General features: G+C 44.6%; 2 protein-coding genes across 2 annotated transcripts; both read right to left on the bottom strand.

Annotated features, from left to right (window-relative positions):
- Positions 1-743: 743 nt before the first annotated feature.
- On the bottom strand, positions 744-4,464 carry fhl5 (four and a half LIM domains 5). Its single transcript, XM_056295769.1, has 5 exons — positions 4,303-4,464; positions 3,841-4,015; positions 2,357-2,526; positions 1,144-1,330; positions 744-895 (listed from the first exon to the last, which is right to left on the bottom strand). The coding sequence occupies exons 1-5, from the start codon at positions 4,462-4,464 to the stop codon at positions 744-746; spliced, it is 846 nt and encodes a 281-aa protein (XP_056151744.1).
- An 8,301-nt stretch (positions 4,465-12,765) lies between these two features.
- fut9a (fucosyltransferase 9a) lies at positions 12,766-13,860 on the bottom strand. Its single transcript, XM_056295710.1, has one exon. It carries the CDS (start codon positions 13,846-13,848, stop codon positions 12,766-12,768), a length of 1,083 nt encoding a protein of 360 aa, XP_056151685.1. The 5' UTR covers positions 13,849-13,860.
- Between the last annotated feature and the right edge of the window lie 359 nt (positions 13,861-14,219).

Here is a 14,219-nt window from a genome sequence, read left to right as displayed (position 1 = left end):
CAATCGTATGAAATGGCTGGCATATAAACATCTCCTCTGGATGGCACCGTTGTAACAAAATTCTCAATCTGAAGACACACAAGGACCACTGAGGAGCCTAGCCAGTGTTCACACCCAGCACAGAGGAATCTTTACAGAAGCAGAATATATCAAACACGTTTTTAAAATTCCATGCGTTCGTTGTCTGAGGTGGAAATGGATTCCTTATCTAAGTTACTGCAACCCCTGCGCCCCCCCCCCCCTTATGAGCACAGCTGCAGTATCATAGTTCACGATAAGAGAAATTGAAACCCAGGCCGGTATGAAAGGAAGAAGGCCTTTCTTCCGAGGTTAGTTTATTTATTTATTTATTTATTTAATGGCCTTACAAGTGTGACAAGGACCAAAAATGAATCATTTACATCACAGGATTTGCTATTAAATGTTTCAACATTTACTAAAAAAAAAAAAAAAAAAAAGGAATATGGTACGGTTCCATTTCTTTTTATCTCAATAGTTGTAGCGATACATGAACACAACACGTGAATATGCGACACAAGAGGAACAGTTATTTGCAAGACCAGGCTTATAGCATTAAGATTTTCTAAGGCCATCAGGGTACCTGTCGGTGAGTCCGACTCCAGAGAGAGAGAGAGAGAGGGAGAAGCGAGATGGAGAAATACGCCCTGACCCTGTGTGATTTATAGCGTTATTGATGCGAGTTGTGTTGTAGTCGTTATGAGGCCGTGAACCCCGGGGCGAGGTCACTTCTCTCTGCCGCAGTCGGTGCACAGGATGTCATCGCGATGGGTGAGGAAACCACGACCCACCAGGGACAGAGAGCACTGCACGCAGGTAAAGCACTCGCTGTGCCACTGCCGCTCCTCAAAGGAGATGTACTTGGCCCCAGCCAGACCTGTACACATCAATCACAGACCGAGACAGGCAGGGTACATACAGGCACATACCCCCCCACACACACACACACACACACACGTACACACACACACACACACAAGTGAGAGGCAGGTTAATTTAGGAGTTTTGACTGGCGGGGCTGAGGAGTTTCCCCAGCCACAGAAAACGGATGCTTTAAACCCAAGCCGAGGAGCTGCATGGGGGTGGTGAAAATGAATGAAAATATGAGCACAGTCGGTGACTCACTGGTGATGGGCTTGGTGCAGCCCACACACTTCTTAGCATAGAGGTTGTTAAAGCATTCCAGGCAGTAGGGGAAGTTCTCCCTGGAGGTGAAACGCTGCCCTGACAGCTGCTTCTTACACCCGATACACAGGAAACACTCGCGGTGCCAGGGCTTGTCCTGATAGGTCACTCCACCTGTTGTTATGGACTATGGGCCATGGGCACAATTTAATACAAACACACACACACATACACACACCAAGCACAAACAAACAAAATAGTTGTCACCGTGTATATTACCTCTTGGCACTGAAGCTCACGCGAAGCTCTGAGGGTTAAGAGAATGTGTGCGTTTTTTTTTCAGATCCCCCCCCCCTTTTTTTTCTCCCCAATTGTATCCAGCCAATTATCCCACTCTTCCGAGCCGTCCCGGTCACTGCTCCACCTCCTCTGCTGATCCGGGGAGGGCTGCAGGCTACCAAATGCCTCCTCCCATACATGTGGAGTCGCCAGCCGCTTCCTTTCACCTGACAGTGAGGAGTTTCACCAGGGGGACGTAGCGCGTGGGAGGATCACGCTGTTCCCCCCAGTTCCCCCCCCACACACACACAGGCGCCCCAACCGACCAGAGGAGGCGCTAGTGCAGCGACCAGGACACATACCCACATCCGGCTTCCCATCCGCAGACACGGCCAACTGTGTCTGTAGGGATGCCCGACCAAGCCGGAGGTAACACGGGGATTCGAACTGGCGATCCCTGTGTTGGTAGGCAATGGAATGAACGTGTGTGTTTTGTGTACCCATTGCACAGAACACAATCACAAATATACACACAGATACTCCTACTGTTATCCATCCTTGTTGTATCAGGGCACAGCATGGGTACATACAAAAGTCACAGAAGCAGCAGTCATTATATATATTCATGATCTTCCTAACTAGATAGATAGATAGATAGATAGATAGATAGATAGATAGATAGATAGATAGATAGATAGATAGATAGATAGATAGATAGATAGATAGATAGATAGATAGATAGATAGATAGATAGATAGATAGATAGATAGATAGATAGATAGATAGATAGATAGATAGATAGATAGATAGATAGATAGATAGATAGATAGATAGATAGATAGATAGATAGATAGATAGATAGATAGATAGATAGATAGATAGATAGATAGATAGATAGATAGATAGATGGATAGATGGATGGATGTAATCTTACCTTTTTACAAGCACAGCACTGGTAGGCAAACTGCTTCTCAAAGCAGCCCACACAGAAGTAGCCAGTGTCTTTTGGGATAAAGGATTTGGTTCCTATTGGTTGTTGGCAGCGGTGGCACAGGAAACAGGTCTCATGCCAGCTGTTCCCCTTGTATTCCATTTTACGGGAGCCTGGCACGAAGAAAGAAGAGCAGCTTAGTCAGCATATGGTACCTCTATGACAGGGGCTCACTCCATCCTAAAATAGACCACCTCTACCTGCAAGGGACAACAATGCACTCCTGATAACCGAGTGCAGGCCAATGGGGCTAGGAATAAAGGGCCAACATGAGACTGCTTCCAAAGATAGGAGAGAAAGAAATTGTGCAGCACTCTATTTTTAGTTCAAAGTTTCTTTTTTTTTTTTTTTACACGATAATAAACAATTATATGATACTCCATCTTTGGTAGGAAAACTTGTCATTGCTCTCTTTCCTCCACAGGGGGGTGAGAGTACAGGGTTAGCTGCAGGACAATGCAGGAGGGCATGAAGGAGGATCATGGCTGAGGCTGGCATTTGTGCTGAGTTTACTGGTCTCCCCAATGACTACCCTGCTTTTCCGTCCTTAACCATCACTATCATGAGCACATCATTTTTAGATGCAAGCACCTCATGAACCCGCCTTCTAACTCGCAAGCTGACTTTCAGTTCAGTCTCACTTTAAGCTGTACTATTTTTGTGCGACGTATCATTTTTTTGGGGGGGGGGGATTGTGACTAGAGGCCTGCAAGCCCATCAGGTTCTTTCATTATGCCCATATACACACAGAGCACACATATGCCACTGTATGAAATATTGTTATGTTGATTATATTATAAATATTACACATATGCATGTACGCATGCATTGCATGCAACAATTGACCATGCCGTGTGTGTTTGCATGCATCAGGGAGAGCGTGCATCAGAGAAAATGCGTGTCAGAGAGAGCTTAAAGTGAAATTGGTGTCGGTCTTGGGTTGGGCTCGGGCTGAAAAATAGCAGACCTTGTCAGGCGGTTGCCAGGCCAGGGCTTGAACACCATGGGCCAGGGCCAGGCTAGGGCTGGAGTTTTTGGCCCTTGCAGGGCTGTAGTTGTGAACCCTCCCAAAATGAATATGAGTGACTACATCTAAAATATATGGTGTTGTAAGATATTAAAGATTTTGCATTGTTTTTTTAATTTGATGTTATAATCCTCATTGCTAATAAAATTGGTAAAACCTTTTTTTTCCCCACAGCCCCACCACTATTCTCTCTCTCAACCTAACTTGGTACCGCCCATGTCCATGCAACACCATGCATCCTTGCTGTTAATGTAGCATGTACGAATCTGGATCTGTTGGACATTGTCACCGTAATCAGCTTCATCACTGACATCATTGTGATCGTCATTTTCAATACCATCATCATCAACATCACAGTTACCATCATTATCGCAGACGTCATCGTCACCACCAGACATACCTGACATAATGGTTTTCTTGCAGGTGGTGCACTTAGAGGAGTGGTCATGGGAGTAGCATTCTGTGCAGAGAAGCTGCTCATCCTTGGCAGAAAAAGCCTTGTCCACCAGAGAGCGACTGCACTTGGCACACTTGAAGCACTGCTCGTGCCAGTGGCGATCCTTATAGGACAGGTCCTGTGGATGTTTAAGACAATGTTTACTCCACCTGTCAACGGATGCGACGTAGAGAGTTTGGCTGAAACTGTCATGGTTAGAGACATGCAAGAGCAAATCCAGCATTGGTGTGAGAGATGTGCCCAAACTACTGGGACCTAGAAAAGAAGGGCCAGTTCAGGCCATTAGAAAGAGAGAGAAAAAAAATCTTTTAATCAGAATTTTAGGCAATTAAAGATTTTTTTTTTTGCTACATTAGCGGTGTTGAAAATATCATCTTCCAGTTCACGTTTAGCACCCCCTCTTACCTTGCAGTTACAGCTGATTGGTGAACAACAGCTCTCACAGCTGTTAGCGAACAGGTTCTCGTAGCACTTGGTACAGTACTGTGTGTCCTCTTTCATTATGTACTTCTTGCCCAGCAGGGATTCTTTGCAGTAATGGCAGTCGAAACGCTCGCCGGTGGACATATTTGCTCGCTTTCCTCAGCTGTGGGTCAAAGAGAGGAGGGGGAGGAAAATTGAACAATAAAGGAGAAATGGAAGAAACAGGAACAAAAAAGCCCCGTAATAGGCCCTTCTTCCTGCAATCAGTGAGTCCAAGCAACGCCCCCTCTCATCAGCCAGGGCTCAAAACGCAACTCCTTTAAAAAGCATCTGAACAGCTGAGGAAAAACACTTTGATACAGTAAGTAAGAAGTCTCTACCTCAGCTGACAATAGGATGAGGATAAGGCTGAACTGAGGGCTGCAGCAAGCGGTCCAGGCACAGGGATGGGGCAGGAATGAAAAAGGGGTAAGGCAGGATTAGGGGGATACATTGGGGGGCTTCTCTATAAATACTGGCCCTCTTATTAGCCTTAATCTCTGGAGAGAATGGACATGCTCCACTGCACCACTCTGCACCTTTTAAGGGAGTTGGTGATGTGCAACCCATGAACCTCTTGTGCTGACGTAATCATTCATTTTGTTCTTTTATCGCTGAAATGTTAAAAAAAAGAAACGACAAAGGACGTGACACACCACACAGGAACACTACGAAGATGTTTGCAATCTCTTTAAAAGGCAATTCCCTAAAATTCTGATTTTGAAATGAACAGAAAATAGAGTCGAAAGGAGCGATCTTATCAGCGGTGTCAAATGAAGCCAAAACGTGTGATTGCTACCAATTTAACATTAATCCACATCAGCATAATTCTGCTATTTAGCCTCAAACTGATAAAGCCATTATTTCTCCCAAAGCAATCATCGGTTTGGGTATCAGCGCTATATTACTGTAGATTGTTAGCCATTTGGATGTCGCGGTATGTCCGGACACGCTCATGGCACTGCTCCATGCCTGTACCACATGAGCCGTTGCAGATGGCTTATGGGAGGGAGGCGCCAATAGCTTAGTGGTTGCCAGGCCCTCCCAGCGGCTATTGACAATGTCTTGGCACCCCTACAGATAGGGTTGGGGGGGGGGTGTTGGCCTCTAGAGGTTCAATCAAACGACAGTAAATTCGTAGATAAAGAGGCAGGTTGGTCGAGCTTGGTTAATCGCTTAAAAAGAATGAACGGAACAAGATGGTGGGCAAACATTGTTCCGCACACTGTAGGTGTGACCAGCAGGCTGGAGACCTCGTTTGTCCTACTCTCAATTATTCATCACATTCTTGGCCTCGCTTGCATGGCTTTCCCTCCTTCTTGTCATCACCCCACATGTTTATCTTCGCTGTTCTGTCAATAAAGCCTGAAACTGCCAAAAAATAATTAATGAAAAAGAAGAAAAAAAACCCACATTTTATATGTATTATAGGCACAAATTCTGAGCGTAAAAGGGCATCTCACTTTGAAGTGTGACTCGAGTCATGACCCGAACATATGGGGTGTGTCGGGGTAATGAATAAAAATGCATACTATATGTCAAACAGCACATACACAGGCATGGCACGTACAGACACTGCCCACAAAGCTTTCCTTTTGCCACCTCATTAAAAATCCCCGCACTTGATCATCTATGAGTGGCAACTTACTAATTGCATTTGGACCTTGGAGCATGTGGTTGTATCATTTTTCAAGCGGATCAGGAGGCAGACGTCTTTATAAAAATAGCCTGGGAAGACCACCAGCCCTATCCAGATGCCTCAGAGGCCTAATCCTTCATAGACACACAGGAAGGCACAGGAAGGTCAGCAACTTGGGATGAAGCCGACAGGAATGCATCTCCGGCCAGATAAACTCAATTCCCCGCTGCTCCTTACAATCTAGCGCATAGCGGGGGTAGACATTTTACAAGTATACAGAAAGAAATTCAATCTCGTAATGAACTGAGGCTCGTCTCATAATTGCAGTGTAAGTATTTTAAGACGATCTCAGCCCCATGGTGGGCCCAACATGTTTAAGCTTAGGACCAGACAGCAGAATCTGTTTCTGTCTGTGCTGTGCAGGGAGCTGATACCTACAGGCCTCTGAGGGATAATGTAGACCTGTAGTATTGTTGGCCTGTTTTCATTTGAAGCTTTTGCTGCATGTTATGTAAGTCCTGTGTCAAGTTCAACTTTTAAAAAAAATCTCTTTTTTGAGTTGACATCATGCTAGCCAAAGTCCTACTTACTACTTACTAAGTAGGAGGATATTTTGGATTACAGCGTTATTTCCTGCATTGGATTACCATAGTTTTTGGTACAGGTTACTGTTGGTGTACAGATCAGCAGCTGCAAATCACAAAGCCAGACCTCAAATAAACCCAAACCATAGGCCAAATATAATCCCAGCCACTCGAAAGCTTTGACTATCTTGCATCGGTTGGTATTTCTACCATGCTGTGATGCCGCGCCAGTGTGGGGGTGACCTATATTCACCAGTAACAAAAAGGCACCAATCTCCATTTGGCTTAAATGGCGGTCATAAAAAAAAACCCACTTGTCTGTGAATTTACAGGCAATTTTTGACTTTTGCTGGACATGTTGCTGGGCAATACTGAGCATTAAATGTTAAGTCACTGCATACTAAAATGGGGGGACAATCAACATTTTATGTTTTCACTATCAATCCATTTGTGTGTTTTTGTCTGCGTATTTGGTGATTTTTTTTCACCCCAACTATGTAAAACACAAACCCTCTGCAATGTGTGTATTCTCTGCTAGATAGCAGTGCAGCAGCTGTCTTTGTCTCTTAGATTATTAACTTCTAGATAGATACCAGACTGTGCCAACTCTGCAGAGCAAAAGGCTTGCTGATCTTGTATATTCCTTTGCCTGCTTTAATCCCCTGAAGTCAACCAGTGGGCAGCTGCCAACAGATTTTGTATGCGGCCCGCCTAGCCCCAATAAATAGGCCTTTATCTAACCTGGACTCAGATGTCCCCTTATCTCTAATGCATTCAGTCTTTACATCAAGGTGTCCGTGGCTGTATTTTTTTTTCTTCTTTAATCAAAGGTTCTCAGAGAAGAACAGATACTTTTACTCTGGTGGCTCCTTTGGGGCGGTGGCTCGTTACAGACTGAGAAGGCTCAACGCTAACTCAGCCGCATCTCCTCGGAAGCACAAACATCTCGCCGCAGTGGAGTTGACAGCCGGTTGGCATGGTGATGACAGGATAAGTAGGACCCATCAGGGTTGCGATGAGGGGCTGATCCAGCAGTTAATGAGAGGACTCACACAAACCTGTCCCGCTGAGCGGGACTCGGCCCTCCGCTCTGACATGGAGAGGCCCTGACTCTCACCAAAGCATTCAGACAGAACAGGATCGCCTCACAGGGGGTTTGCTGGGGGACAACGAGGTACAATCACCAACTCTGTGATCTAGTAAAACCTTACACCCCTTCAGGGAGGGATGCTGAGTGCAAGGGTAATGCAACCACCTCTGCTCCCATCTCCCCAGCATTGCTGCTGTACTATCACCACCACCCACTCGCTACCAGTTCTTCGCCAATGAGTCATGGGTAGGAGTGGGTGACACAATCTGTCAGAGAGCCAGACATATGAGCTCCATAGTGAAGGAGGAGAGAAAGTTGTCCACACCTCGGACTATAAAAGCTCTCTTGGATAAACCTTGGCGGATTTCGAGGTACTCAGATAATCAGTGAATAGAAAGAAAAATAGTGGTCGCTTGCAGAATGACCACTTGACATTGTACTACATTATGTAACCTTAGCCATTAATTTGTCCTGCAAATGTCACTATTGATCAATAATGTACAACGGGTGAAACACAGAAATGAAATCCTACCTGTTAGAAGACAGCAACATCTTCATTTAGCATCATGGTGTCAGAGCTCAGAGAGGAGCTTTGACATCTTCTTCTTCTCTGGCTTTGTGCCTCTGCTGTGACGACAGCACAGATACTTTCCCAGGAATAATAACTTCACTCCCCAGTGCTTTGCATTCAGCCATGTCAACTTACACAAACAGTTCAGCCCAAATACACAAGCTTAAGTTTTTTATGAAAAGATACCAGAATCTGGGATGCATCCCAAAAGCAGCGGCCTTCACAGTGCTCCAGCAGGAGTATTAAGGCCAGGAATTTCCTCTGGATGACCGTTTCTACTCCACTATACGGACTTCCAGGGTTGAGACAGTGGAACTTAAATGGGAATATTTTCTCTTTTATCTGACTGTAACATTGCTGACAGTGATCGTTGGTTCTGATTTTGTACCATTTTTATGTGACGCACAATGAGGTGAAGCTCAAGGACACTTGAGTGACGTCGTGATATGGTATCAATCATTTACGTCAAATAGTACCAAGCAACAGAATTTGCAATTTCATGCCATTATAAAACACTGCAAATATGAAAGCTATTGCTAATGATGTTCAGTGCAGAGTGTGGAAAACTTGCAGGATGAAGTTTGAGCAGGTTGCCTGAACTTTCACTTAAATCCCCCACTGGCATCAATAGATAATTTACCCTGGTGTTCGAGGTGGCATATGCTTATCACATATTTTGGCCGTGGTGTGCAACAGAGCTAATATATGACCGCAAATGCCAGAGTGCTAGTGAGGATATGGGGTAACCAACAACAGCTAGAGGACCGAAGCGTTACCACCATAACACGCTCTCCAGGCTCTCGTCAATCACTTATCAGGGCTTTGGGGCCCCTATTTATACCCTGCCTGCATGGCACTGTAAAATACACTCTGCAGGAACCGTGGAAACTACAACTGCTATAGATGTGAAAATGCTAACACAGATGTATGTTAGATAACATGTCAGGACCACTACTCTTATTTCTAACCTGATGGCTCTAAGGTTTCACACGCCAACAAAATGTGACGGTAAAGAGAGAAATGGAAGAGGCTACTTTCAAATCTTATCTACTGGGCAGAAATACAAATTTTTTTTGGAGGGGGGGGGGCAATAGCAAAGGCAAAGCAATAAGGAGATTAAACAAGCATCCACCATAATATATTAGCTGAGATCTATTTTTTTTAACAAAAGAGTAATAAGTAATAATCATATTGCCTCATTCATCTGTATCTTTATTTTCTTTGACACTATCAGACATCTACAGTAAAACACAACATTTGGCAAAATACAATGATTTGGCAAAAAAACTTGTATTGATTTGTACCAATATGATGGAAGATGAGCATTGCCTTATTTTTATTTATTTCTTTTCTGTGTGGCTCAGCAACACTTGATGATGTGATCCATGTACCATGTTGTAAAAGGACGACAGCAACGTCAGTGCCGGGCCCATCGTGGTGTCCAGAGACATCCTGAATCGCTCTCGTTTCTCCTTCAGTGCTCTCAGACTCAGACAAGGACAGAGGTGAGAGCTCATCGTGTTTGAAATTTGTGCAAATAACGAGAGAATTGGACAGAGGAAGAGAGAGAGACATAGAGAGAGAGAGAGAGAGTTTAGACAAAAAAAATTAAAATTAAAATCCGTTGTTGCACTGAGTCACAAACCACGTTTAACAACAAACCTTTGTTTTTCATACACAAAATTAGACTGTACAATATGAAACCATACCTGGCAGTTTCATGGTTATATTCTGGGACGGCCTAGGTCCGGGATGACAAGTTTACAAACTCACCGTAGCTCCATCGGAGACAGCTACCAGCACAGTGAGTCACACATTTCCACATAAATAAAAGTGCCATACGTATCTTTGCTGGGTTTCGGTTAGACTTCTGCAATTAGGTCATGCAAACAGGATTACCACCTAATCCAGAAAGATTGCCTGTATTCTTCAGTGTAAAACTGCCTCACTTGAGTAAAAAAAAAAAGAGTCCACTTTGCAACACTGAGGCCATTGTCTTCGGCTCTGGCTCGCCTTTTAAAGTGTCTCTCTCCCCTAATTCCTTCATAGTCACAGCTTGTTGGAGCACCAACATTACTCAACGAAAGGTACAGCGAAATCACATTCACTGCCTGACAACACTTGCATGTTAGAAAGAGATTGTAGCATTAAAAATATATACAATACATGGTTTTCCAACAATGGGAAGGAACACTGTGGAAGTTCCCCTCAGTCTGCTGCACACGTTGGAATGGTCTGTTAGCGGGCTAGCTTGTTGGAGACAATGACTTGATCTATACTTTTGAGTCAGACAGCGTTCGTTATTATGCTTTAAACCATATTATTCCATGGCATATTGTGTAAGAAAAATATGTAACTTTGTCTAATTTACACCAGTGGTCCCTTTAACAGTGAAGAAATATCAAAATGAAAAAAACCTGAAAGGTGTTTGAGTTCCTTGACCGAGGAGCCGCTCTGACTCGTCTTGCATAAAATGTTGACATGGTTTTGCTCGGCCGTTGCTGGGAGACGCCATCGACCATCGTGTCAATAGCTGCTGAGTGCTGTTCAAACGCGTTGTGCTGTCAATAAGCCGTCCCGATAATAGTGAAAGGTAACGTGTATCTGCATACAATGAGCTATCTGTTTACAGTGTGGTCCTAAGTGGTAAGGTAGCTGACCAGTTGCACAAATGTAAAGAGGAATGTAAAAAAAAAACCCAAAAAATTCAGAAATTATTCTTTCACACCCAACCTCGATCTTCCCAAACGACAATGCAGTATGACGATTTAGAAGACACAAATGAACAAAACAAAAGATCAAATCTTAAAAAGCATAAAGATCGACCAGCAAGGGGATCGCTGGTTCGAATCCCCGTGTTACCTCCATCCGTCCATACAGACACAATTAGCCGGATGTGGCTATCTGTCCTGGTCCCTGCACTAGCGCCTCCTATGGTCGGTCGGAGCGCCTGTTGGGGGGGGGGGGGCTGGGAGGGAATAGCGTGATCCTCCCATGCTCCCCCTGGCGAAACTCCTCACTGTCAGGTGAAAAGAAGCGGCTGGCGACTCCACATGTATCGGAGGAGGCATGTGGTAGTTTGCAGCCCTCCCCGGATCAGCAGAGGGGGTGGAGCAGCGACCGGGACGGCTCAGAAGAGTGGGGTAATTGGCCTAGTACAATTGTGTGTGTGCCCCCCCCCCAAAAAAGAAGCATAAAGATTGGATTCTGCGGGTAATAGCCTCATAGTGATAATCAGTATCAAAGTTTACACATTTCACGCTTTCTGAAGCTCTCCCAAGCATGTGGGTGGATCTCAGCATGACCAATCCTGCACTACTTTTAGACATGACACTATATTGTTCTTAAACTGCTAAAAATATAAATTTTGTACAATTTTTGTTCAAGACTGTTTTGCGGGAGGTGAGAGGAGTACAGCAGGCCCACACAGAGGTCCTCCTATTAAACGGCTTCGTTATCCGGGTCATCTTGTGCTGTTATACTATTTGTGTGCATCACAGAATCCATGGGACTTGTTAAATCATCAGCAACATGTTCGGCGAGGAGGAATATCGCACTGCAATGCAATGGTGTTATCAACATTAGGCCAACATCCAGCTGAACTGTGACGCGTTACATGTGATATTCGACAATGCCCATCATGACTGAAATAGTAATTTCTTTTACAAAGCAGAATCACAGCTAGAACAGTGATTTCACTGTGCTTTCCACAAAAGAGGTCATACGATGCCCACCTGTCTTACTCTACAGATGTCAAGATGGGTAAACGTTTTTTCTTTGCAGTGCAAATGCAATCTTACAAAAAAAATACAGAAAATATGGACACCCCGATAGTTCCAAAAATACACAATATGTACATTTTACAGTAGATGACACAAGTGAACTACTCTCACATCAGAGTTCAGTAAACACTGCATAGGTGACTGCATCACTATCACAGATGGATGTTCTTAATCATATAATTCCTCACTTCAATAAATATTACATAAATATTTCCATTGTAACAATTATACTGTCATTCTGTCCTTCATAGAAACACTATTTCAATTTCACCCGAGTGCCACTCTTCGAAATGACACGTGTGCAGTGTCTCCACAATGGCACAAAAACAAGCTGCATCATGACCGTATCCATCACAGCTACATACAACCAATCATGCACACACAAAATAATTTTAAAAAAGCAATAAAATAGCAGCAAATATGGTTACATTTAGAGGTGAAGTGCAAAATATGATTCAAAGAGCATAAAAAAGCAATGCATTTGGAGGTGATACAAATTAAACACGAATCAGAAATTGATAATTAGCAGAAGTCAAAGTAAGGCTCCGAAAAAAAACCCAAACTTGCTTGCAAAGAAAAATACAAAATAGAACTTCGCATTTGGCCCATTGAACCGAAAAGCAAACATCATTCAGCAGCACTGCACAGAACGGTGATGAACCTCCATACCGAGTGAAGGACAAAAATCTCAAAGCACTGCCTTCAAAAACAAATCAAGCACTGCATAACCCTTCGAAGCCCTATCCACCCCAGTACCATTTGTCAAGGTTATTGAATGCCTTGTACTCCTTGTGCCTCCGCAGATAATCACAAGCCAGGCATGTGTGCTCAGCCCAAAAATAGGCCCTTTTCACTTTGAAGTGCCGCCGCCATTCAAAGTACCTGAGGTACAGTTCCTCGTTTTTGTCCAGGAGCAGCAGGTAGTCGGCCAGCTCCTTGGGCGAGGTGAAGTCATCCACATGGATGAAGGCGTCCCCCTGGACAAAGTTCTCGTAGTTCTGCCTGGCCGGGCCGAGAACCACCGGCACTGTCCCTACAGATAGCGGGTTGTACAGTTTTTCAGTGATGTAGTCTTTGTGAATGGAGTTCTCAAATGCCAGGTAGAACTTACAGCTCGCGATGGTGGGGAAGTAGTCTTGGTCGGAAATGTACTCCCCAAAGGCTTGTCCGTACGCATGAACCTCGATGTGTTTGTATAGCTCATTGTAGTATTTCACTCGCACGTGGTCCGGGTTCCAGTTGCTCACAATCCAACAGATGAGCTTGGTTTTGCTGGGCGGAACGAAGTCTTCCTCGCCCTCCGCTGCCACGATGGAACCGTAAGGCACTTCGATGTCAGCATCCTGACGGTAGTTGAGGGTCAGGTTGAACAGGTTCTCAATCCCTGGCAGCTGGGAGGAGTGGGATGGTGACTCCAGGTTCATCCATATCCACTTCTGGAACGATGGTCGCTGGAGCGGGGGCAGGTTGGACAGGTCGGTACATATGTCCCTGTGATGGATGACGACCCCATCTGACTTGTTGTAGAGGTTCCTGTCCGCTGTGATGAAGCAGCCCTCGATGTTGAACAGAGAGCTGCAGACGCTCAGGTCGTAGGTCTGTCCAAAGGGCCAGAGCCAGATCAGCACAGTGGTCAGGTTCCTGTCGCTCTTGGTGGAGAAGAGATTTTTGACCCGGTCTGTGGATGCTGTGGACTCTATGGGACCAGTCAGCCAGTTGGTGGATGGTTTGAAGTACATCAAAAACAGAGTCACGAAGCATCCCAGCAGAAAAGTGATGAGCAGAAGGGGTCGTAGAATTCTGTGGAAAGGTGCAGATGGCATACTCTGTCCTGCAGGAACAGACGAAAGCGGGAGGTGATCAAAAGTACATGGAATCACATTCGATATTATAATTACATGCTCCAATACCCAGTATCATCACTTCATTATTTGTTTTTTGAACACTTTGGCCCATTAGGCCTAAATTATTCATGATGCTGGATAATAGATCCACTCTGTACATTAATTATAACTGTAAAACAATAACCTTGAGTGGATTTTGATTCGGCTCTCATCTCTGACCCCTCTTCAACTGTACATAGGTAATCAAACATACCTGGTGGATTTGACTATGAGGTAAAGTCCAAGCAAGAGTAGAAGTTCTGGAGTATTAAAGAAATGGGTCCTTCATTGGGCCGAAGGTGGAATCACTC

Source organism: Lampris incognitus, chromosome 16 (genome assembly GCF_029633865.1).
Source record: "Lampris incognitus isolate fLamInc1 chromosome 16, fLamInc1.hap2, whole genome shotgun sequence".
Taxonomy (NCBI): domain Eukaryota; kingdom Metazoa; phylum Chordata; class Actinopteri; order Lampriformes; family Lampridae; genus Lampris; species Lampris incognitus.
This window is presented reverse-complemented; position numbering and strand designations above follow the sequence as displayed.